This window comes from Patiria miniata, unplaced genomic scaffold (genome assembly GCF_015706575.1).
Source record: "Patiria miniata isolate m_02_andy unplaced genomic scaffold, ASM1570657v1 HiC_scaffold_7, whole genome shotgun sequence".
Taxonomy (NCBI): Eukaryota; Metazoa; Echinodermata; class Asteroidea; order Valvatida; family Asterinidae; genus Patiria; species Patiria miniata.
In genome coordinates, this window is record NW_024037074.1 from 29,452,807 (window position 1) to 29,476,460 (window position 23,654).

General features: G+C 42.1%; 2 protein-coding genes across 2 annotated transcripts; both read right to left on the minus strand.

Annotated features, from left to right (window-relative positions):
• Positions 1 to 680: 680 nt before the first annotated feature.
• Positions 681 to 1,238, minus strand: LOC119745098 (caprin-2-like). The gene is made up of 2 exons (XM_038221321.1): positions 1,179 to 1,238; positions 681 to 1,001 (listed from the first exon to the last, which is right to left on the minus strand). Exons 1-2 carry the CDS (start codon positions 1,236 to 1,238, stop codon positions 681 to 683), a joined length of 381 nt encoding a protein of 126 aa, XP_038077249.1.
• A 12,547-nt stretch (positions 1,239 to 13,785) lies between these two features.
• LOC119746263 (collagen alpha-1(X) chain-like) lies at positions 13,786 to 18,747 on the minus strand. The gene is made up of 3 exons (XM_038223101.1): positions 18,715 to 18,747; positions 16,709 to 16,771; positions 13,786 to 15,345 (listed from the first exon to the last, which is right to left on the minus strand). The coding sequence occupies exon 3, from the start codon at positions 15,343 to 15,345 to the stop codon at positions 14,527 to 14,529; it is 819 nt and encodes a 272-aa protein (XP_038079029.1). The 5' UTR covers positions 16,709 to 16,771; positions 18,715 to 18,747; the 3' UTR covers positions 13,786 to 14,526.
• Between the last annotated feature and the right edge of the window lie 4,907 nt (positions 18,748 to 23,654).

Sequence of the window (23,654 nt, forward strand, 5' to 3'; positions counted from 1 at the left end):
CAGTTCCCCCGACTTTGCATTTTGGTAATCAAAATGTGAATCAAATATGATCACAAAGTGCTGTTCATTTTGTTCACGAGTTATAAAATGATAGGAATAGTAATACATGTATTTTGAACCAAACGTGCTTGTAATTGATAGCCAATGCCGACATCATGACGTCAGAGTAATATCACACGCCTGGGATCAGGTTTGAGGTTTGTTCTAAGTTCCAAGTTAATGTTGTGTACAGTTAAGAAGCAAATTTGCAAAGAAATATCTTCATGGAAAAAAAGACGAAAAATCGATTGAAATTATCTGTATTAACCGCCAGTATCAATGTCCGTTTGATTATTAGGCATTTATTATTCTTTATTATTATTAGGCATTTTCATAACTGTACTAAGATAGTATAAATGAAATATTCAAGATATTTTCATCAGAATTTTTTTTATTCCACAGTGTATACAAAACCGTTGTCAACAAGTGTAAGTATTATTTTTAATGTCTATCAATCATATATCTATTGTATACAAGATGTGCGTGTGGGTAACCCAAAACAAATAATGACAGTTTATTTTTGAGAAATTCAACAACTATTTCTTTTAATTCAGTGGTTATTGTTTCCGCAAAATGGAATGCAATTTTTAAGTATTCAGCAACACGATGCTCGTATATATTCATGTGTGGTGATATTTTATTTATTCGGGGTAAAGGAGGAAGCCACTGAACGAGGTGTCGTGACTGGCAGCACCACCTGCTCTACCGCGCATGGTAAGATAAACCGTGTCTCTTCGCTGCAGAACCAGCACCGCGTTCCCAGACAGCGACCCATAGCGATTTGGACCAGTATTATAGCCAGTGACAACCACGTCGTCGTTCTTCCGGAGATTGACGAACAGTTCGCTTCCGGCAGAAGGTTTGCACACAGAAAATATAAACACGTAGGTGCCCGACACACTACATGTGAATGTACCAGTCTCGAGATCAAAGCTGGTACCCGGAAGAAGCGTCGCGGCCTGCTGGAAGGGCAAACGGGTGTTAATGTCCGTAGACACATCAGAAAGGCTCGACCTCGTCACGGTGAATGCTACCGGCTGATTGGAGTCGTCTGGTGTCTCCCCCGGCTCACCCTTTTGACCTTTGACGCCAGTCTGACCGGTTGCTCCAACTAAACCTGGAGTACCCCTAGGACCTACCTTGCCGGGCAACCCTATTCCGTCGTCCCCAGGGTTCCCAGGTGTTCCCCGCTCACCCATTGGGCCAATCAGTCCAATCTCACCCTCATTACCTGGCTCGCCCTTTGACCCCGGCTGACCGTATGGCCCCATCGGTCCTACTGGCCCAGGCAGACCTGGTATGCCGGGTATTGCAGTAGGTCCCTGGCAGCACTGCTGACACACCTGAGACGCAGGACCACCACCGTCCGAGGGAACCGGCCCAGTAACGGAAGCTCGGAGCTTGACAGAGTTACCTAGAAGTAGGACGATTGATAAAATGGCCACACAGATCTTCATCTGTAAAGAAAAATAACAATAAAATACGTAAACATTTATTTAACGATCTCACCGAACGAAATTCATTTTCCTAAATGCAGGTGGTTTATTTTGTTTAACGTCTCATCCAAAAGTTAAAATCAGAAATCAGCGCTGATCAGTTTTGCTATTTGCATCAACTGCCATCTGTTTCAAAACAGATCGAGTTTTAGAAAATCTGTAGGATTTGTGAATATCTGTTCCAACTGCAACAAGAAAACATGAATATCAAAATATCAAGCCATTGTTGTTTCGAATCTAGGGGGCATGCTGGGTGAAAACTTACACATACAAAAATAAATTCATCCCAGATATTGTGCCCCACATGCAAATATGCACCCAAGAGCTTGTGCTTGAAACGTTTAAAGCGGACAGCGGAGCAGAAGGGCCAATTAATTTCTACAAACATCATATCTATTCATGATTTCTACATTCTAGATAGATAAAGCAATTTGAACTTGAATAATACGTTGTGCATCATCATCATCCAATCATCAATATTATACATTGCTTATAAAAGTAGCCTAATAATAAAGCCAGAATTGCGCACTGTGAGCAAGTCTTTGTACCCAGACGTTCTCTCTGCGTTTGTGTACATGTGTAATCATACTACTAATGAACACTTTTGGAAAACAATTATTTTCAATCAACAGAGGGCGCACTTCAATTCATTACAGAAGTGGAAGTACAGGATCGATCGCGCTAGAATCGATACTCGTTGAATAAATATGTTGAATAAACACAGTGAATAAGAATCGAATACATTGCAGAATCGATAACAGATTTGTATTGCGGGCCTATAGTGCAATATAATTTTTGCGCGGAGAAAAAAAAAATATTCCACGAAGGTCTTGGAACCAAGACTAACTGTGAACTAGCAAACTGACAAAGTTCAAAAGTGCAAGAGGTATATTGCGATCCGACTCATTCATAACACCAATAAGATATTGACCAATAAGACAGCCATGTTTGAGTGGTCCGGATTTCCTGCATCAGTTCTTCCGTGACCAACTTTTCATCCCATATTGTTTAGAGTGATTGCTGAAAACATGTTTACATGTTCATCGCAATATATGTTTGTGTTTGAAAAGGGAGGGTTTGAATCAACAGAGAAAAAAAAACGAGGAAGAATGTACAGTGATGCTGATTTGACGGGTCGGAATATACAGGGTAGAGCTTATCCCAAAACAATGTTTTATTACATGTGAAAGAATGACAGTGCGCAAATTTGAATCACCAGGAACTATAATACATTTTAAACTATTCGTAAATTAGCAGAAAACTTGAAAGAAATGCAGTCAAACCTTAATAGCCATGTTTTGTCAATGAAGTTTTATCAAGTGAGTTTTCAAGACCCATAAAGCAACCAGTCATGTAATGTTGTTTTTTTGTTTTAAGAATTTACGATCGACTTTTATGTTATCTTTTTACTAAAAAGGCCTTTATATGAACATAACAAAACGATGAAGTCTCCCACCTCATCACAGCTCTATTGTGATGCTTTATTGCGGTAAATGCCAAGTAACAGACACTAACCTTCAAGTAATGTTCTTCAAACCTATCACGAAAGGAATCCTCAACACTCAAGCAGATTGCTGGCTGTAAAAATAGCAAGAACAATAATTTACTAAAAATCCGCTAGGATATAACTCCGGAGGAGGAGGCATAGCTGAATTTCACAAGTAAAACTCCCTCTGTCGGGGCGAACTTAGCCTTTCGCCAAGGTCATCGTGGCTTAGAGCGGCGGAGCTGCGAAAGCACGAAGCGACTGGAGCAAAGATTAAGTCAGCACACACGAGTGGCGAAGCCACGAGGCCTTTTCCAACTTTATTTTGTTGAATTATTCATAGTTTTTTTTATGCAAATAAGAAGATGCCGAAAGGTTAACTAATCACAACGCGGATATTGCCTAGTTGCTTCCATTTGTGAAAGAAGGGTGAGTAAGGAAAACGTAAGAGCAAATAACTAAGTTCAGATGAAAAATAAGTTCATACACTCAAATAATTTCTTGAAATACTTTTATAGGTAAAATAAAAATATGATTTTGAGGAAAACTCAACCTCCAGCCCAGGGTGTCGAGCAGTACGCGCCCATCACTACCTGCTCTCCCACCCTGGTATTGGATCATTTGCATGTGCAAGATTTTTGAACATTGGAATAGTCTGGTGCCTGCATGTGCGTTACATTATCGTTCGTTTTTGTATGCGGTGTCGGGGGTAAAAACAAAGTCAATTCGTCGCAGCGCGAGCACAGCGTGAGTTACGAAAACGCGATTTGTTTAATTAAATTGTTACGATCTTATCAAGACAACATGCAGTATCACATTTCTTAATATGAACAAATTGGAAAAGGAAAGGAATGTTTTTGAGAAGGTTGGGAGAATGATCGTGAAAACACGTACTGCACGTTGTGAATAACAACACCAAGTACACGATAAAAATCCATTACCAGCCAATTGCGATATCGAATCAGGATACAGGAAGAAAGTTTACTATCCAGGGTTTACTATTGGAAACACGGTTGGAAATAAAGTAAGCACTGGGGACGAGGTTGAGGAAAACTAGACTCGCATTGTTTGTTTTTAAATTTTGTGCAAGCATCCGGGGGCGTCGACGCGTCCGGGTAGTAGCCACTAAAAGGATGATGATTGGTTGGAATTTTGCTACCCGTTTGGGATAGCACAAATCGAGATAATAAAGAAAAACATAAACAAATTCTTGACAAATTGGAAAAGGCCCTCGTGGCTTCGCCACTTGCGTGTGTGGTCTCCCGCTCCAGTCTCTTCGCGCTTTTCGCCGCTTTGTCTGATGCCGGCAAGTTAAGCCACGATGGATTTGGCGAAAGGCTAGGGCGAACTGTGATTTGGATTGATTATTTCCAGTGAACTATACAACGGCCTGAATGGACTCACGCAAAAGTTTACAAAAATAATTTCTCACAAATAGTATTCTATTCTTTTTTGTATCTTTAAAAAAACAACAACAACAACAACAACAAGCTTAAGCAGTGCAAGTTTATTTGCAAATGCCCGGAAAGTAACTACCCGTTTAAAAAAAACAATTATCATATTGCGGCCATCTTGAGTTTTTCGCTTTTAAATAAACGTAAGCAAAGCGAGGCTGGAGGAAAAATAGTCTGGTTTTTTTTGCACACAATTATTATAATTCAGTACTTTTAGTGGAAACAGGGAACATGAGTTAAATAGTGGCAGCATGATAAAGGTCTATGACAGAAACTCAGTGATCAAAAAGGAAGATAGGACTTAAATCAAATACCCTGCCGAAAATTGTATAAAAACCTTAACATGGAATGGGTTTTGAAAATAATGTCCCCGCGTGCACATTGTTTTTAATACGTGTGTTTGCAACGGAATCCTTTTCCAAGACTGAATTTCAGACCAATACATTGTGCATACATTTTTCTCATCGTGCACCCACTGGGCTAAAACTTCAACAGGTTAGTTGTTATGCACCCTACTTCAGATTCTATGGAATTTGGTTGCATCTAACAAAATAACACTAAAGGGAAATGATCCTATATTCCTCTAAAATTGCTTGAATTTTTGTAGTTGTATGAATCACAATGAGCTTACATTTTCTACATTGTTAAGGGAGTCGATCTCATACCAAGGAAGTAGTGGCGGTAATATTACAGGTGGACTACCACAATCAAGTTACAATCTTTAAAAAAATGAATATTTTGGTATGAGAACTCAGGGTACTGGTTTGACTATTAGCGTCAGCCACCATCTGTCTGTCAACTGAATGTGTATTAAAATCTTAAGGATTTGTGAACATTTGTACAACCACTCAAAACATTCCAAATGTTAATCAAAATACCACTATCGTTGTTCGTAAAAAAAAAAAAAAAAAATCAACAGAATCTCAGTGGCATGCTGAGTGGAACCCTACATGTAAACATGACTGAATTCATGCGAGAGCTTGCGCTTAATTTTTTTTTTAGGGGGTCAGTACAGCAGAAGTCCCGCATAAACAATATGTACAAACATCAACTGCATCAACTGATTTGTAGAAATGAATCCCAGCGAGAACTATAAAAGTAATACAATTGTTTGTAAAACTCACCTAGCAAATCTCGTTCTTGTTGTTCTCACAGTTAGGTCTCTCTCGGCTTGTCGTCAGAGGCTGAAGAGGAGCTACGGTTGCCTGTGAGGGGAAAAGCGGGCGCTCGTGCCTTAAATATTACCATCGATTTCCTGAGCAGTGACTTGGGAAAATGGCCCGGTTTGTGATTGGCCCCCGGCGCACTGTCAATCACACACCACTGACTCGCTTCATATTAATGAGACGGATGTTATGAGTTGATGTGGTCCAGGCTATATAGTCACTATAAAAACAGGTATCACCGACACTGAATGAGCCGCATCTTATTGGTGGACACTGTATGGATGTCGGTGACACATCTAAAACACGTGTTTTGTGATTGACACTCATAACCTGTCAATCACAGACCACTCTCTTTTGATCATCGACTAGTAGGGTGACTAACTCTGATTGGTGGATAGAAAAGTGACGTACCCCGGCCGTGATTGATTCAATGTGCAGTCGGCACTTCAGTCTGTTAAATTGTGAGGATATATATTCGGGATTTTATGAGAAATTAGATCTTAGGAAAGCCAGCGGTAAAACTAGGGTTTATTTTCGCGGGGGGGGGGGGGGGTAGTGAGAACCCGGGATGTTTTTGTTCTTCAAAATGGTGCATTTAATACATTCAAATGAAACGTATTATTACAACAGTGCATTTCCACATAAGGATTTTAAAATGTTGGGGGGGGGAGGGTGGGAGGATGGGTTGGTAGGCTGGCGGGCACAGGCTTCCACTGGAGGAGGAGGGGAAGAACATATCCCCCGTGTCCCCCCGTAGTTGTGCGCCTGGGTAAGGCTTTGCTATTTAATTGAGACTTTAAGGAAATAAAATAAATACGAGTTGGAAGGAAGTTAAATGAACTTCGATAAACTGTACGCATCATATCCGGTCTGCGTACCACTGCGGCCCTCTTACGGTGGAAGTGCGTTTTTGAGCTTGTGTATCTCTATGTCCGAATAATCAGTCCCAAAAATGTAAGAATGTATGACCGGTGATGATGAACCTTAAAACCACCAATTCACGAGCTAAAATAATGACACAGTTCAACAATAGCATGTACAATATTTTTTCAAGATAATTACCCCCTCTCTCGATAAAATAACAAAAAACATGTATGGTTTGAGCAGATTTCCGGTGTTTGTTATTGTATGACTTCCGCATAACGATTCATTCTGAATTAGGTTTGGTGATATCCGGACAAATAAATCACACGAGAATGTGCAGTTCTGTATATTCATCATCATCAAATTATAACAATCTCTTAAGCAAAGCCTTGCAGCGATGGGGGTCGGGTGGAAGTTGAACGACCACACGCCCCCCTCCCCAACCCGTTGGGGGAAAAAAGATAATGACGAAGCTACTGATCTAATTAGGGCCTAAAACTAATGGCCATGTTCCCAAGCCGGGAACGAAGCCTAGGTTTACAAAACACTCAAAGTCACAAGACCTAAAACGGTGTTTTTCAAACGTTCTGTTTCCGGCTTCGGGTATGCGGTTTTCCAATGAAGCTGGATAAGGATATGGAATGAAGCCGGAATTTGAAAAAGTCACTCTCTTGGCGTGTACAATAGTCTTCGTTCAAAACGCCTGGCTGTTCCGCCACTCGGTCAAATACCGGCGCGAGTCAGGTTGACCTTGTGAAAAGGCCACAGTTAGGTCATTAATTTCGACCAACAGAGCAACTTTCTTGTTATTATTTGGGGAACCACTAACTTGGAAAATGAGAAAACCCGGGGGTGGGGAAAGTGTTGGGTGGGGTGGACGCTACCTGACTATTGAGGGCACTGTTGTAAAATGAATGTACATACGCGTACGTATAGTGTTAAAAAATATCGTATGCAAACAAAGCCTGTAAAGACTGTCAAAATCTTGGAACGATTGCGTCATTCACATTGATGAGCTCCAAGTTCTCGCCAGCATTCATGTTACTATGAAAATTGAGCCAATGATGGATCCATTGCCCAGGATACCTGCCCAAACAACAAGTGTTTCCTTAGGTTGTCGGGAATGTCATAATGTGAAGTCCCTTGGTGGGTTGTTCATTTAAACATATCTCCTGACATTGTGTGTGTGTTTACGTTTCCCTCTATTGGAATATGTAGCCTCATTCCCACGATGTCCCAAAGGAATCTGTCTGTGCGATTTGTTAATAGCCATTGACAATACGGCATTCTTTTTCAAATATTCTTCTTTGTGGAGAGCACTCCTGCATGACTTAAGGTGCCAAATCCAGTCTTGAAATCCGGTAAAGGTCACTGAGCTGATATTAGGCCCAAGCAAAAGTCTCCGGTTTCTGGTATGCGCGCGCATCGTCGTAGCCATGCGCGTCGGCAAAATGAAAACGTTTTTTTTTTCAATGAAAGATGATGTCTCAAAACCGCCAAACTCACTAGTTTGACTGGAATCCTGCTGCTGCACAATTTTAACATGTTTTTAGATTGGGTTATGGTCAAAAATAAGCTTTATGTGGCCTCTCTGGACTCCCATATATTTGCACTAAGTTTAGTCGGGCACCATTTGCAGTCATCAGCCGACATTTGAAGCAACACAATCAGGTAAAAAAAAAAAGCCACGTCGCCGCACCACTTTTTGGGCAAGCTCCATACCAGAAACCAGAGACGTTTTTTTTGGCCTGAGGCAGCGCATTTGCGCCTCGCACTCACCACTGGATCAGCTTCAAGTTGAAGGGCTCGACGCAACAAACCAAACTTGTGTCCTTGCACTTCTTAGTCTGCCGCTGTTTCCATGGCTCCTGTTGAGACATTGTACCATATCCCAAGTATTTATCGACATAACTCCTACTCGTAGTTCTGCTTGGTACTCTGTAAACTGTCGGAAGGTCTCTGCAATATTTTAAGTTTTATAGTAACAAACTACCATAAGAACCCCTTTATCCACTGCAACCTGTGCCGCAAATTTGGCCAGCCATCTTTGGTAGCAGAAGCATTGATTTACTGCATAGGCGTAACACCTGAAATTGAATCTAATTGTGAAGTACTAATCAATGTTTGGTCGAATTGGCATGAATTAGCTTGCATTTTGTTCCTACTGTTTACCTTGTGAAAAGGCCACAGTTAGGTCATTAATTTCGACCAACAGAGCAACTTTCTTGTTATTATTTGGGGAACCACTAACTTGGAAAATGAGAAAACCCGGGGGTGGGGAAAGTGTTGGGTGGGGTGGACGCTACCTGACTATTGAGGGCACTGTTGTAAAATGAATGTACATACGCGTACGTATAGTGTTAAAAAATATCGTATGCAAACAAAGCCTGTAAAGACTGTCAAAATCTTGGAACGATTGCGTCATTCACATTGATGAGCTCCAAGTTCTCGCCAGCATTCATGTTACTATGAAAATTGAGCCAATGATGGATCCATTGCCCAGGATACCTGCCCAAACAACAAGTGTTTCCTTAGGTTGTCGGGAATGTCATAATGTGAAGTCCCTTGGTGGGTTGTTCATTTAAACATATCTCCTGACATTGTGTGTGTGTTTACGTTTCCCTCTATTGGAATATGTAGCCTCATTCCCACGATGTCCCAAAGGAATCTGTCTGTGCGATTTGTTAATAGCCATTGACAATACGGCATTCTTTTTCAAATATTCTTCTTTGTGGAGAGCACTCCTGCATGACTTAAGGTGCCAAATCCAGTCTTGAAATCCGGTAAAGGTCACTGAGCTGATATTAGGCCCAAGCAAAAGTCTCCGGTTTCTGGTATGCGCGCGCATCGTCGTAGCCATGCGCGTCGGCAAAATGAAAACGTTTTTTTTTTCAATGAAAGATGATGTCTCAAAACCGCCAAACTCACTAGTTTGACTGGAATCCTGCTGCTGCACAATTTTAACATGTTTTTAGATTGGGTTATGGTCAAAAATAAGCTTTATGTGGCCTCTCTGGACTCCCATATATTTGCACTAAGTTTAGTCGGGCACCATTTGCAGTCATCAGCCGACATTTGAAGCAACACAATCAGGTAAAAAAAAAAAGCCACGTCGCCGCACCACTTTTTGGGCAAGCTCCATACCAGAAACCAGAGACGTTTTTTTTGGCCTGAGGCAGCGCATTTGCGCCTCGCACTCACCACTGGATCAGCTTCAAGTTGAAGGGCTCGACGCAACAAACCAAACTTGTGTCCTTGCACTTCTTAGTCTGCCGCTGTTTCCATGGCTCCTGTTGAGACATTGTACCATATCCCAAGTATTTATCGACATAACTCCTACTCGTAGTTCTGCTTGGTACTCTGTAAACTGTCGGAAGGTCTCTGCAATATTTTAAGTTTTATAGTAACAAACTACCATAAGAACCCCTTTATCCACTGCAACCTGTGCCGCAAATTTGGCCAGCCATCTTTGGTAGCAGAAGCATTGATTTACTGCATAGGCGTAACACCTGAAATTGAATCTAATTGTGAAGTACTAATCAATGTTTGGTCGAATTGGCATGAATTAGCTTGCATTTTGTTCCTACTGTTTACGTAATCCAACACATCTTCCTTTGATGTGAGACAACACACCTTCTTGGCGTATCAAAATGATGTCTTTCATTAGACACCAGATAATCTGAAAAGTCGCACAACTTGGAATTCAAGTCCCTTCATTTAATAAGCTGCATCTCTGGACTGGGGTGTCAAAATGAGTGGGATAAAGAATATTGTGTGGAGTATTACCAGTACCTTCAAACCCATTTTATCTAACTTTTGCACACCTAAAAAGACTGCTTACTGCATCCGACGGGCTGCGATTTCGTCTCCGACTCCATCGTAGGAGTTAGAGTCCATGTTTCACATCCATATAGTAGCACTGATCGATGGTTGCCAAGAAGAAATAGATTTCTACGTTGCGGCTAATGGTGGAACTCCACACTTTCTTCATGTCAGCCAGTGCCCTCCATGACATTCCTGATATTGATGTCCTGGTCACTAGAGTTGATCCACGCGCCGAAGTACTTAAAGTCAGGGACCTCATTCAGCTCTCTACCCTTCAGCGTCTTCAGTGGGATGTGTTCGGGCGTGTTGTAGATGGAACACTCAGGTTGCTTTGTGTTGAGCCTGAGCCCTACCTTCAAGCACTCTGCTTCTACAAGGTGTATAGGAGTGCTTGCGCCTGCTCGACTAGATCAGACATCAACGCGATGTCATCAGCAAAGTCGAGATCCGTTTCTGTGATCGCTGGTCGCCAGTTCTCGGAGTGACAGTGAATCTGAGGTCGGTCTCCCTCCCATTGATGGCTTTACCCAAGGCATAGTCGAGAACAATGATAAAGAGGAAGGGTGCTAGGGTGTCGCCTTGGAGCACTCCTGCTGTAGTGTCATACCAGTCAGTCTCACCATCCGGAGTAACCACCTTAGCCAGTGTGTTGGCGTACATTGACTCTATGGCACGGAGTAACAGGGGTGGAACTCCGTATAGGCCTTTAAGATTCTTAACGTTATTACCCGATGTATGGAATCAAATGCCTTCTTGAAATCGATAAAAATGTGAATACTGCTGCTAGGTTGTTAAATTTCACTTTCTCGATAATGCGTCTTAGAGCTATATGATTTGGGCAATGGTTTTGCGCTTCAAACGGAAGCCGTTTTGTTTTTTTCTGAACAGTGGATCAATGACGCCTCTGATGCGATTCAGCATCAAACGGTACATTTTTGCAATGATGCATGAGAAACTGATACCTCCGTAGTTGTCAGGGTATGAGAGGTAACCAGCCTTGGGCACTGGTATGATCTTGTTGAGCGACCACTGTAATGGCTTCTGATTATCCATTAGGGCCATGCAACACATCTCCAACACTATTGCGTCAAGGTCACAGTTCTTGAGCACCTCTGGTGGAATGTCATCCGGCCCTGCTGCCCTACTCATCCGAATCCTCGACCTTTGGTGCGCTGCTTAGTAGGTTGCTGACATGGGTGTACCATAACTGTGTTTCCACTCTTTCCTGAGGGGAAGCTCCTGCTACCTGTCCTTCCTTTGCTTTCCTTTGTCCAGTTATTTCGTTGATGACCTTCCAGCCCTCGCCGTAGCGTGTTCCACCGTGCTACGCCTCTATTATTTGAGTGTTTGCATTGAGGACCTCTTTGTTTTAGTCGATCATAGGTGTAGAACAAATGTTGTTTTTCCACCCTATTAGCTTGCTTGTTCTCTTCATTGTGGCCTCTGTCGCAGGACAGGCGTGCCTATATGACAGCCTCTCTCGCAGCTGCGATATGTCTGGGTGCTAAGACAGAAGAGATTTCTTTACCCTCTCCTTCTTAGGTACCACTCCACTATCTCGTCCTCTCAGTAGTGTCCTCTTGCTCCTCTATCAACTGGTAGTAGTTGCGCATCACCACCGTGTAGCGTTTTTTAATATCAGGGCAGGATGATAACTCCTTCCCGTTATACCTAGTCCTACTGCTCGGCTTTGGTACTCTGAGACTTAGACGCACCCTCTTGGAGACTACTCTGAGGTCTGAGCCGACGGATTTGAATGACGAGCACGATTCAGAATTCAGAATGATGTTCCTGCACTTGCTCCGCATTAGAAGGACGTAGTCTAGTTGACGCCTCATCCCCATGCCTCTGTCTTGGGAGGTCCACATCTTTCCCGATATGAACTCGGCTAGCAGTGCTCCTTTTCTGTTCGTAGCATCATTATAAGTGAACGGTGCATCTTCAGGGCCCATTCTAGCGTTGAAGTCGCCCAGTATCATCAAGAAAATGTGAGCCGGCACTCCCATTACTGCTTCTGTAAGGGACTCGTAAATTTTCTCAACCTGTTCTTGTGCTGCAGCGTTGGTGGGCGAGTGGACCCTTCTAGATACGCCACTGCCCACATTATACCCCCACCAACAATAGAGCTAGCAACCCATACACTCCCACCAATATGGGCGTAAATCAGGGAGTAGTGTTAGGAAGGATTTATCCCCACACTTTATCTTAATAAGGGGGATGATTAGCCATTGGATCAACCCCCCCCCCGAGTGTTGTGATGAGAATAACAAAAATAATCAAACAAATACGTTTAGGTAAATACAAAAAAGAACAAACAATACACACGCCATTATGTTAATGGACGTAAGCGCGTATTGTGTGCACTGCGCGTGCATTTTTATCCTCAACAGCGCCCCCTAGTGTCGCCTGCTGTCCATCCTCCACCGATTATCGAATTTCCACGGTTTGCTGGCAATAGCATTAGCCCCCCCCCCCACTCGCTTATACATATTTACGCCTCTGCCCACCGACCCTAACTGTACCCCCACCCACCCTCAACCCAACCTCTGCATCAGATCTTTAACCCCAGCCCCAAATTTAATCATCCTGACTTGCAAAAAGTTCAAACCTCAAAAACATACACAATAAACAACTGGACTTTGTCTGCAATACTTTTAATAGTAAAGCTTTATTGATAAATCAATTACAGATCAAACATTACTTCTAAAAAATGTGTTCGCGAGAGTCAGATTAGTATATCTCATCATTTTTTACTGTAACAATCGTTTTAATCCAAGTGCCATGTTTGAAAAGTCTTTGTACTTTCCGTTAATTCGATTGAATTCTTCAAAACATGGAGTGTAAAACAAGCGTGGTTTTTGGTACCAATGAAGTCCAGCCGAAGGAGCTTTAAAAACGCGTGCATGTAGTTTTCCACATTATCAAAAGCTGGAGTTTTATTAATTATTTAAATTTTCTGAGTAGTTGTATTCGATACGTATCGCATTATTATTTTTACTTTGTGTTGTAATTTATTGAAACTGCCAAACGGAGCTATAATAATCAAAATGTACTAAACAAATTAAGAAACACTTTTTGAGGACCAATTATAAACTGCATGTTGCTGTGTTAAAGGCCCTTCCTGACAAGCGTTAGACACCAATTGTTTTTTTTTCTGTAATAGTGTTACATTTAAAAACAAACATTGCAATAAATCAAAAACAATTATTTGATACGAATTCCCACAGTCAATACTATAGCTGCAGTTAAACAAATCACGGGAGGAAAATAATACAATAAATGATGACACTTGAGAATGTTATGGGTCATATTGTGCAATTAAAATGTAAGCTTATTAAAAACATTAAAACTTGTGAATTTTAAAAATGATAATGGGGCGTGTCCACGCCCGCCCAAGGAAGAGCCTTGAGCTCTTTATCTGGTAAGTGAAGTTCGGATGATCAGAGAGAAGTTACTGGGAAATCAGTTTTGTGCTGATGTCTGAGGCATGCATGATCAAACAACAAAACTCAGAAACCTGAGTGAACGTTCGCAATCTCTCAGCGCATCTTGTCAAAAGGGCAAACGGTACGTTTGTTTTCAGGTGAATGGTAATTACAAGTGACAGATTTATTGATTTGTATTTATTTTGAATTTGAACTTTGGTAAACTAATCGTCGCCTGCTTAGTCGGATTTTAAATTCATTTCCTATAAAGAAAAAAATCCATGACCAAAATGCATTTGAATATACAGGAGTATCTCTCAAATAACAATGTATGCTTGACAGTGAATGTAATGTTTACCTTATTCGAGAAAAAAAAGGAAAAACATACTATACGATTTTTTTTTAATGACAACTCTTCTATTTCTACATTATTAGACACACATACAAACGTTTCAATCAGGATAATATAATTTCAGTACTTTTAAGTAGGCTGTAAGATTTGTTTTAAATGTTACTTAAACGATACCATACGGTGCTACTATTAAGCATTCAAAACCATGTGTTAATCCAATGCCGTAAAACTGTTCTGCGTATGCACTTATTAAAGTACATGTAACAGAGTATTCAACTGAATTATTTAGATAAAATTGAAGGAAATTTAATTTTACACTTACTCATTAATTAGATGTTGTTTCGGATAGACGGTGGAGCGATTGAAAATTCGGCAATGTGTGTGATCGTGCATATACTAGGCGTGGTTATCATGTTTGTCTATTCGGGGTAAAGGAGGAAGCCACTGAATGAGATGTAGTGATATGAGTTACTACCCGCCCGACCGCGTATGGTAAGATACACCGTGTCTTCACGATGCAGCACCAGCACCGCGCTTCCCGACACCTGCTCTTGATTAGTTGAATCCCCGCTAAATCCAGTGACAACCCAGTCGTTGTTTTTCTTCAGATGCATGTACAGGATACTGTGTGAAAGCACAGAAAATGTAAACACGTAGGTGCCCGGCACTGTACAGGTAAATGTGCCAGTCTCAAGATCGAAGCTGGTACCCGGCAAAAGCGTCTCGGTCTCCTGGAATGGCAAACGGGTGTCGTGACTCGTAGAGGTATCCGAGGTACTCGTCCTCACCACGGTAAATGCTACCCGCTGGTTGGAGTCGTCTGGTGTTTGTCCTGGCTCACCCTTCTGACCTTTGACACCAGTTTCTCCGATTCTTCCAACGATACCTGGTATACCTCTGGGACCTATCTTGCCAGGCAGGCCAATCCCATCATCACCTTTAGACCCAGTGTTCCCAGGTGCTCCCCGCTCACCCATAGGTCCAATAGGGCCAATCTCACCTTGCTGACCCGCATCGCCCTTTGACCCCGGCTGACCGTACGGCCCCATCGGTCCTGCTGGTCCAGGCAGACCTGGTATGCCGGGTATTGCAGCAGGTCCCTGGCAGCACTGCTGACACACCTGAGACGCAGGACCATCACCGTCCGAGGGAACCGGCCCAGTAACGGAAGCTCGGAGCTTGACAGAGTTACCCAGAAGAAGGGCGATTGAAATAATGGTTGCCATGCAATTGTTCATCTGTAAAAAAATTAAAAAAATACAAAAATACAAAAATACAAAAAAATATGGAAAATAATAGGGAAAGATGTGATAAACAAAATTGAGGTCAGAGAAAACTGGAGAAATTATATTAAAGTAAGACCTTGGAAACTTTGCCGTCGTTTAAATCAAAAATAAATTCATACATTATTAACGTGAAAAATGTGAAAAGATTTTCTCAAACATCACTGATCAAAGCTTCTCTTTAAACATTCTCATTAAAGGGAATTCATTTCCCAGAGACGAAAATGAAGGTAACAGTTTGGCGAGCATCGCCGAATTATTTAAGACGAAAATCTGCTCTTTGTCTAAATTGAAGTCTAAATCTGACTAATCTGAAAACGGACCGCTGGGGAGACTATAATTAACAAAACTTCTTTTATTCTGATCATGAATTAGGAGGAACATGATTTATAAATATCACTTGGACGAATTCGGCCGAAAATTAACCCTGTCAGTCCATACGAGGAGGTATTTTGGTCTTCTTAGCGCTGCACTGGGTGAACATTGTGTTCCCAGTCGCCGGGATCGGGAGGGGGGGGGGGGAGTCAAACACCCCCCCCCCCTCCCGCAGGTCTGTTTTTTTTTTCTTTTTTCTTGTTACAGAAATTCCTTAAAAAATGCGAAAACCGGCCTCCCAGCTCTCACACCCAAACATATGCTGCATGGAAATAAAAAAAAATACGCCTGTGCACAAAATATATACGTACAGAGCCAGCTTCTGAGCCAGTTGTTAGGGGGTATTTGTTCACTATTCTATAACATACTGTTAATGATCGTCGGATTTGAAGGCGCACACAATAGAAGTAAGGTACGAGCCCCCCCCCCCCCCCTTTGATTTTATGGAGTCGAGTGTCTGAACAAAATAAAACCTGTCTGCATTTCAGCGTTGATTTGCTGATGGAACCCCCCTCCCGGCCTAAAATCCTGAATCCGCCCCTGGTTCCTCATTCCTATTTTACGTGATGATCGATATTCCTTACATTTAAAAGGACTTGAGGATAATGGCCAGTTCTCTACATTTTTACATTTACATTTATTTCATTTTTCGGGATACATTTCGTTACAATAAACAACAAAATTAAATACTCAGAAACACACATAAACATTTTAGACAAAACATACACAGTATAATGTTTAACCATGCTCCCGCTGGATTACCTTAAAGAAATATGGTTTCTGTCGAGGGGCTCTCCAACTGATTAAATATGACACACTAAACACAATCTGTTATAGTCTTGACTCAAAATGTATCAATGCATATGAAAAGATAATTCTTCCACCAAATCATCTCTCTATTGAGATGCTTGATTGAGGTAATTATTAAATAATATTCACTTACCTTGAAGTAACGTTTTGGAATTCTATCAGGACAGGGATCCTCGACACTCGAGCAGATTGCTAGCTAAAAATAATACCAAAAAATTTAGTCATTCAAAATTCACTCGGAGATGATTTGGGGACTGGTAGGGGAGGCATAGCTTAATTTCACATGAAAACACCGCAACAAATCTCTGTGATTGCGGATTGAGTTATTTTTTCTTTTCTTTTTTTATTTCAAGCGAATTGTGTTCTCCAACGGCTCTGACTGGACTCACGTTTGAGCAACAATCATCTTTGTTTGAGGACTTACTATAATGGAATCGAACGAATTAATCACAAAAAGAGAATTTTGTCGAAATATGTCACCAAAATCAAGTTTAAGTCACGTGAGATCATATGGCAATGTCCGGACAAGTACCTATGTCATGACAGAAACTTTGCAATGTCATATTAAAGTGAAGATAACTATGACCGGTTTCTAATTCCCTTAAATCGTTCGGAAAACCCTTGTACAGATTTGGTTTAAAAAGTGACCCCACGTTCACGTCACGCTGTTGTACGTTGTTGGAGACGGAATTCCATTACGAGAATCCAAACATTTTGCATACATTTTCCTCAAAATGTACGTATCTACTGAGCTGAAACTTCAACAGGTTCCTCAAAATGTACGTATCCACTGAGCTGAATCTTCGAAAGGTTAAATAGATGTTGGGGACCTTACTAAAGACATTTAGAAATTATGTTGCTTCTAACAAACAAAATGCACCAAAAGTAGATGATCATATGTTTCTCATCCTATGTGGCTCAAAATGTGCTCGAATTTGTGGTTGTGAGAATCACAATGAGCTTACATTTTCTGCACTAATAACGGAAATTGATCTCATACCTAGGAAGTAGTGGCAAAAATATTACAGGTAGCATTCAAGTTAACTGTCGATATAAAAAAAGAACTTTACCGGGTGGGAAATTAGAACACCGGATTGGCTATTAGCATCAGCCACCATCTGTTTCTCAACAAAGTATGTCCCAGAAAATATGTCAGATTTACTGCACAATAATTTAGTGTTCATATACATGCATGAAGCCAAATGGGCCTTATTCACGAGTTGGCCATTTTTGTCGAGTTCCCTGACTGTATTTCATTATTTGTTAACTGTTGAATGGGATGGCGCCTGACTTTTTATGCAGGCACAATGCAGCCTTATTTTACTGTCAGTTTTTTTTTAATCTGGCTTTACACATTAGGGATCGTTTAATTACAAGTTTGAAATTATTCACTGAAGCAGACTGGAATTATTTAGTAATTAACTTGCTTTCATTTCTCTACACAAGTTCCAGAAATCAAAATTTTACCTCACTCTCAATACAATATGGCCGACTCATGAATAAGGCCCATACTACTATCGGTGTTTCAAAACAATATTCAACAACATCTTAATAGTGGCATGTTGAGTGGAACCCTTTACATGCAAACATCACTAAATTCATCCCAGATCTTGTGTTTCGAACTTTTAAGGCTGAGAGCAGAGCATGCAGCAGGGCCGAATAATGTCTACAAATATCAACTCTAAACATGATCAGAAATGAATCCAGTTAGTTAAAGCAATTTGAACTAGAATAAAACTGTTTGCATAATCATCCGATCCGTTCATATTTGCGCCTTCTAATAGTGAAACCATAGAGCGTTTGTTTCCGACTAGCCACACTGTTATTAGCAATGTTTGAATGTAATTATAAATCATTGGCGCGGATCGAATGGCGCGGATCGAATATTAGCGCGCTTGCTTGGCTGTTAACATTCGTGTATCAGTAGTCACGCAATATCAGTTTTCAATGGAAGTTTTGTTCAGAAAAATCGTGTTGTTTCAGTCCTCAAGCAAGGTAAAGAAGGGGAAATTTCAAAACGATAATCAATAATCTTCAGAATCTAAATTTCACGCTGATTGAAACACTATGTGCAACTGAAAGGCAAAAAAAAAAACAATTTCTGAAAAAACCTAAACAATAATTGTTTCAAACACTCACCAAGCAAATCTCGTTCTTGCAATCAGTTCGCTCGGGTTGTCATCTAAGGATGAAGAGGAGCTGCGGTCTTGTGAGGAGTGAAGAGGCCGCTCGTGGCTTAAATATTGAATATTGCCTTAGATTTCCCGAGCAGTGACTGGACAGGTTTGTGATTTGCCCCTAGTCGCTGTCACTCAGACATCACCGACTCGCTTCAATAATGCGACGGAAGTGATGTCAATGTGGTTGATGCTATATACAGTCAGAATCAAAACTTGTGTCACCGACACTGAAATAGCCGCATCTTATTGGTGGATATGGATGTCGGTGACACGTACATCAAAAACACACGATTTGTGATTGACACATACAACCTGTCAATCACAAACCACTCACTGGTGATCACCGACTTGTTGGGTGATTTACTTTGATTGGTGGATAGAAAATTGACGTACACTGGCCGTGATTCATTAAATGTGCAGTTGGCACTTCAGTCCAGTGAATTGTTTCGATTTATTTAGGATTGCACGAGGAATTAAATCGTAATCAAGATGGCGGCCAAAGTAGATTTAACTAAAATCTGGGAGCGCCTGGGTGCATTATAATTATGGATGCACTTTACTTAGATGAAACGTACTGCTGTTATACAACAGTGCATTTTGTTCAAGTCAGGATCTCAAATTAAAGCAGACGAGGCAGAGGGGGGGGGGGAGGCAGTGAGGGGGAAGGGGGGGGGTGAGAGGAAGGGGGAAGTAGTGAGGTGGGAAGGGGGAAGGGGAAGGGGGATGAAAGGGGGAAGGGGAGGGGGGGCGGCTCATGTACCCCGTGTCTATAGTTGTGGCCATGGGTAAAGCAATGCTATTTATTATTGGGGATTTTAAAGAATAAGATACATTACATACAAGTTGGAAGAAAGTTAAGTGACTTTCTATGAACCTTGCCTTGTATCATATTTCGGCAGCCTCGTATTGTTGGACGTGCGTTTTTAGAATTGTGTAAAACCCAGTCCGAATGAACATTCCCAGAAATGCAGGACTGTATGAAGTGCTATGATGGACCTACAAAGCACAATTAATTAGCTAAACTAATGACACAATTCAACAATAGAACGTAAAATAAATTAAGATAAATATCCCCCATATAAATAAGGTAGGCATGTTTTGCATGACCAGATTTCCTGTGTTTGTTATTTAATGACTTCCGCATAACGAGTCATCCTGAACTTTTGCCTTGGTGATATCCGGACAAATTAATCACGCCAGAAGGTGTCATTCTGTTTGTTTAATCATCTCGACAATTAATAATCTCTTAAGCAATGGCGTAGCGCCGATATAAGTGTAGGGTGTGGTCGTTGAACGACCACAAGCCCCTCCCCCTCCTCCCAAACCGGTGAAAAAAGCCACTGATGTGTTTAGGGGCTTAACATTGATGGCCATGTTCCGAAGCCAGAGACGAAGCCTAAGCTTACAAAACGCCCGAGGTCAAATTAAGGCCTTGTAGGGCGTTTCTCAAGCTGCGGCTTCGTTCCGTTTTTGGCTTCGGGCATGCGGTTTTGCAATGGAGCTGCAGCTGTATATATGGAATGAAGCCGGGACTTGGAAAAACGTGCAAGTCACTTTCTTGGCGTGTGTAATATATAGTCTCCGATCAAAACGCCTTGCTGTTTAGCCACTCGGTCATATACCGGTGAGAGTCAGGTTGACCGAGTGAAAAGGCTACAGTTAGGCCATTATTTTGACCAGCAGAGTTAATTCCTTGTTATTGGAGAACCGTCAACTTGGAACCGGTGAAGATCTGCGGATGGAGAGGATGTTGAGTGGAAATGGACGCTACGTAGCTATTGAGGGCATTGTTCTAGAATATAAAGTTTTAGCATACACGCGTGCGTTGATTGTTAATACTTTAAAAAGAAGTTAATGAAATACACACAAAATTGAAACTAAAACTCTTGGAATGCAAACATAAACAAAACAATTTGTTTATGGCTGTCAGATAAGAGAAACAGTCAATAAATACGGTAATGTATTAAATAGACAATACTAAATGTGAATATGAGAGGTGCAGAAAATAAAATGTTAATAGTCAATGACGAAGAAATAGAATAATAAGGGAATAAATGTGTGCTTGCGAGGTGTTAAACACTATGTTTAAGACTTATTGGAGTCTGGAATGCTGATAATTACCCAACGCGAAGCAGAGTGAAATTATCAGCTTTCCAGACTCCAACCAGTCTTAAGCATAGTGTTTAATACCGACCTAGCACATATTTATTCCCATTAATAAATAACTATCGGTCAAAAAAATGTCAAATGTCAAAACTCGTTCTCCCACAGGCTGGCTCGAGTATGGCTTTTTCACTTAATTCGGTCCTGCACGAGGATGGCCAGTTCGTCTGTCGATTCTACACCGGTGTCCTTTTGCAACACCCCGGTGTAAGATATTTTCTGTCTTCCTCGCCTCCTGTATCCGTGGGTTGGTTTCCAGAGAATGACTTTGTGTGCCTCCAGCTCCGAGGGCCGGTAACAGTGGCCTGCTAACTGCATCCGACGGGCTGCGATTTTGTCTCCGACTCCATCGTAGGAGTTTGAGTCCATGTTTTACATCCATATAGTAGCACTGATCGATGGTTGCCAAGAAGAAATAGATTTCTACGTTGCGGCTAATCGTGGAACTCCACACTTTTTTCGTGTCAGCCAGTGCCCTCCATGACATTCCTGATATTGATGTCCTGGTCACTAGAGTTGATCCACGCGTCAAGGTACTTAAAGTCAGGGACCTCATTATCAGCTCACTACCATTCAGCGTCTACAGTGGGATGTGTTCGGGCGCCGTGTTGTAGATGGAACGCTCAGTTTTCTTTGTGTTGAGCCTGAGCCCTACCTTCCGGCACTCTGCTTCTACAAGGTGTAGGAGTACTTGCGCCTGCTCGACTAGATCATACATCAACGCGATGTCATCAGCAAAGTCGAGATCCGTTTCTGTGACCGCTAGTTGCCTTTTCAATCTGATCGGAGTGACAGTGAATCTGAGGTCGGTCTCCCTCTCATTGATGGCCCTACCTAAGGCATAGTCGAGAACAATGATAAAGAGGAAGGGTGCTAGGGTGTCGCCTTGGAGCACTCCTGCTGTGGAGTCAAACCAGTCAGTCTCACCTTCCGGAGTAGCCACCTTTTTAGCCAGTGTGTTGGCGTACATTGACTCTATGGTACGGAGTAACTGGGGTGGAACTCCGTAGGCCTTTAAGATTCTTAACGTTATTCCCCGATGTATGGAATCAAATGCCTTAAATTTCACTTTCTCGATAATGCGTCTTAGAGCTAGGAATTGGGCAATGGTTTTGCACTTCAAATGGAAGCCGTTTTGGTTGTTTCTGAACAGTGGATCAATGACGCCTCTGATGCGATTCAGGATCAAACGGTACATTTTTTTGCAATGATGCATGAGAAACTGATACCTCCGTAGTTGTCAGGGTATGAGAGGTTACCAGTCTTGGGCACTGGTATGATCTTGTTGAGCGACCACTGTAATGGCTTCTGATTATCCATTAGGGCCATGCAACACATCTCCAACACTATGGCGTCAAGGTCACAGTTCTTGAGCACCTCTGGTGGAATGTCATCCGGCCCTGCTGCCCTACTCATCCGAATCCTCGACCTCTGGGGTGCGCTGCTTAGTAGGTTGCTGACATGGGTGTACCATAACTGTGTTTCCACTCTTTCCTGAGGGGAAGCTCCTGCTACCTGCCCTTCCTTTGCTTTCCTGCGTCCAGTTATTTCGTTGATGACCTTCCAGCCCTCGCCATAGCGTGCTCCACCGTGCTACGCCTCAATTGTTTGAGTGTTTTCATTGAGGACCTCTTCGTTTTAGTCTATCATAGGTGTAGAACAAATGTTGTTTTTCCACCCTATGAGCTTGCTTGTTTTCTTCATTGTGGCCTCTGTCGCAGGACAGGCGTCCCTATATGACAGCCTCTGTCATAGCTGCGATGTCTGGGTGCTTCGACTAAAGAGATTTCTTTACCCTCTTCTTCTTATGTACCACTCCACTATCTCGTTCGCTTTGATGAACCTTCCGCACCTCTCAGTAGGGTCCTCTTGCTCCTCCATCAACTGGTAGTAGTTGCGCATCACCACCGTGTAGCGTTTTTGAATATCAGGGCGGGATGAGAACTCCTTTCCGTTATACCTAGTCCTACTGCTCGGCTTTGGTACTCTGAGACTTAGACGCACCTGAATGACGAGCACGGTTCAGAATTCAGAATGCTGGTCCTCCACTTGCTCCGCATTAGAAGGACGTAGTCTAGTGACGCCTCATCCCCAAGCCTCTGTCTTGGAAGGTCCACATCTTTCCCGATATGAACTCGGCTAGCAATGCTCCTTTTCTGTTGGTAGCATCATGATAAGTGAACGGTGCATCTTCAGGGCCCATTCTAGCGTTGAAGTCGCCCAGTATCGTCAAGAAATTGTGAGCCGGCGCTCCCATTACTGCTTCTGTAAGGGTCTCGTAAAGTTTCTCAACCTGTTCTTGTGGTGCAGCGTTGTTGGGCGAGTGGACCCTTCTGGATATGCCACTGCCCACATTATACCCCCACCAACAATAGAGCTAGCAACCCACCTACTCCCACCAATATGGGCGTAGATCAGGGAGTAGTGTTAGGAAGGATTTATCCCCACACTTTATTTTAATAAGAGGGATGATTGGCCATTGGATCAAAACCCCCCCCCCCCGAGTGTTGTGATGAAAGTAAAAAAATAATCAAACAAATAAGCTTAGGTAAATACAAAAAAGAACAAACAATACACACGCCTAATGTGTTAATGGACGTAAGCGCATTTTATGCTCAACAGCGCCCCTAGTGTCTCATGCTGTCCACCCCCACCTATTTTCGAATTTCCACGGATTGCTGGCAAGTAGGCGCTGTGTTATCACCGAAACCCCCCCCCCCCACTCGCTTATGCGGA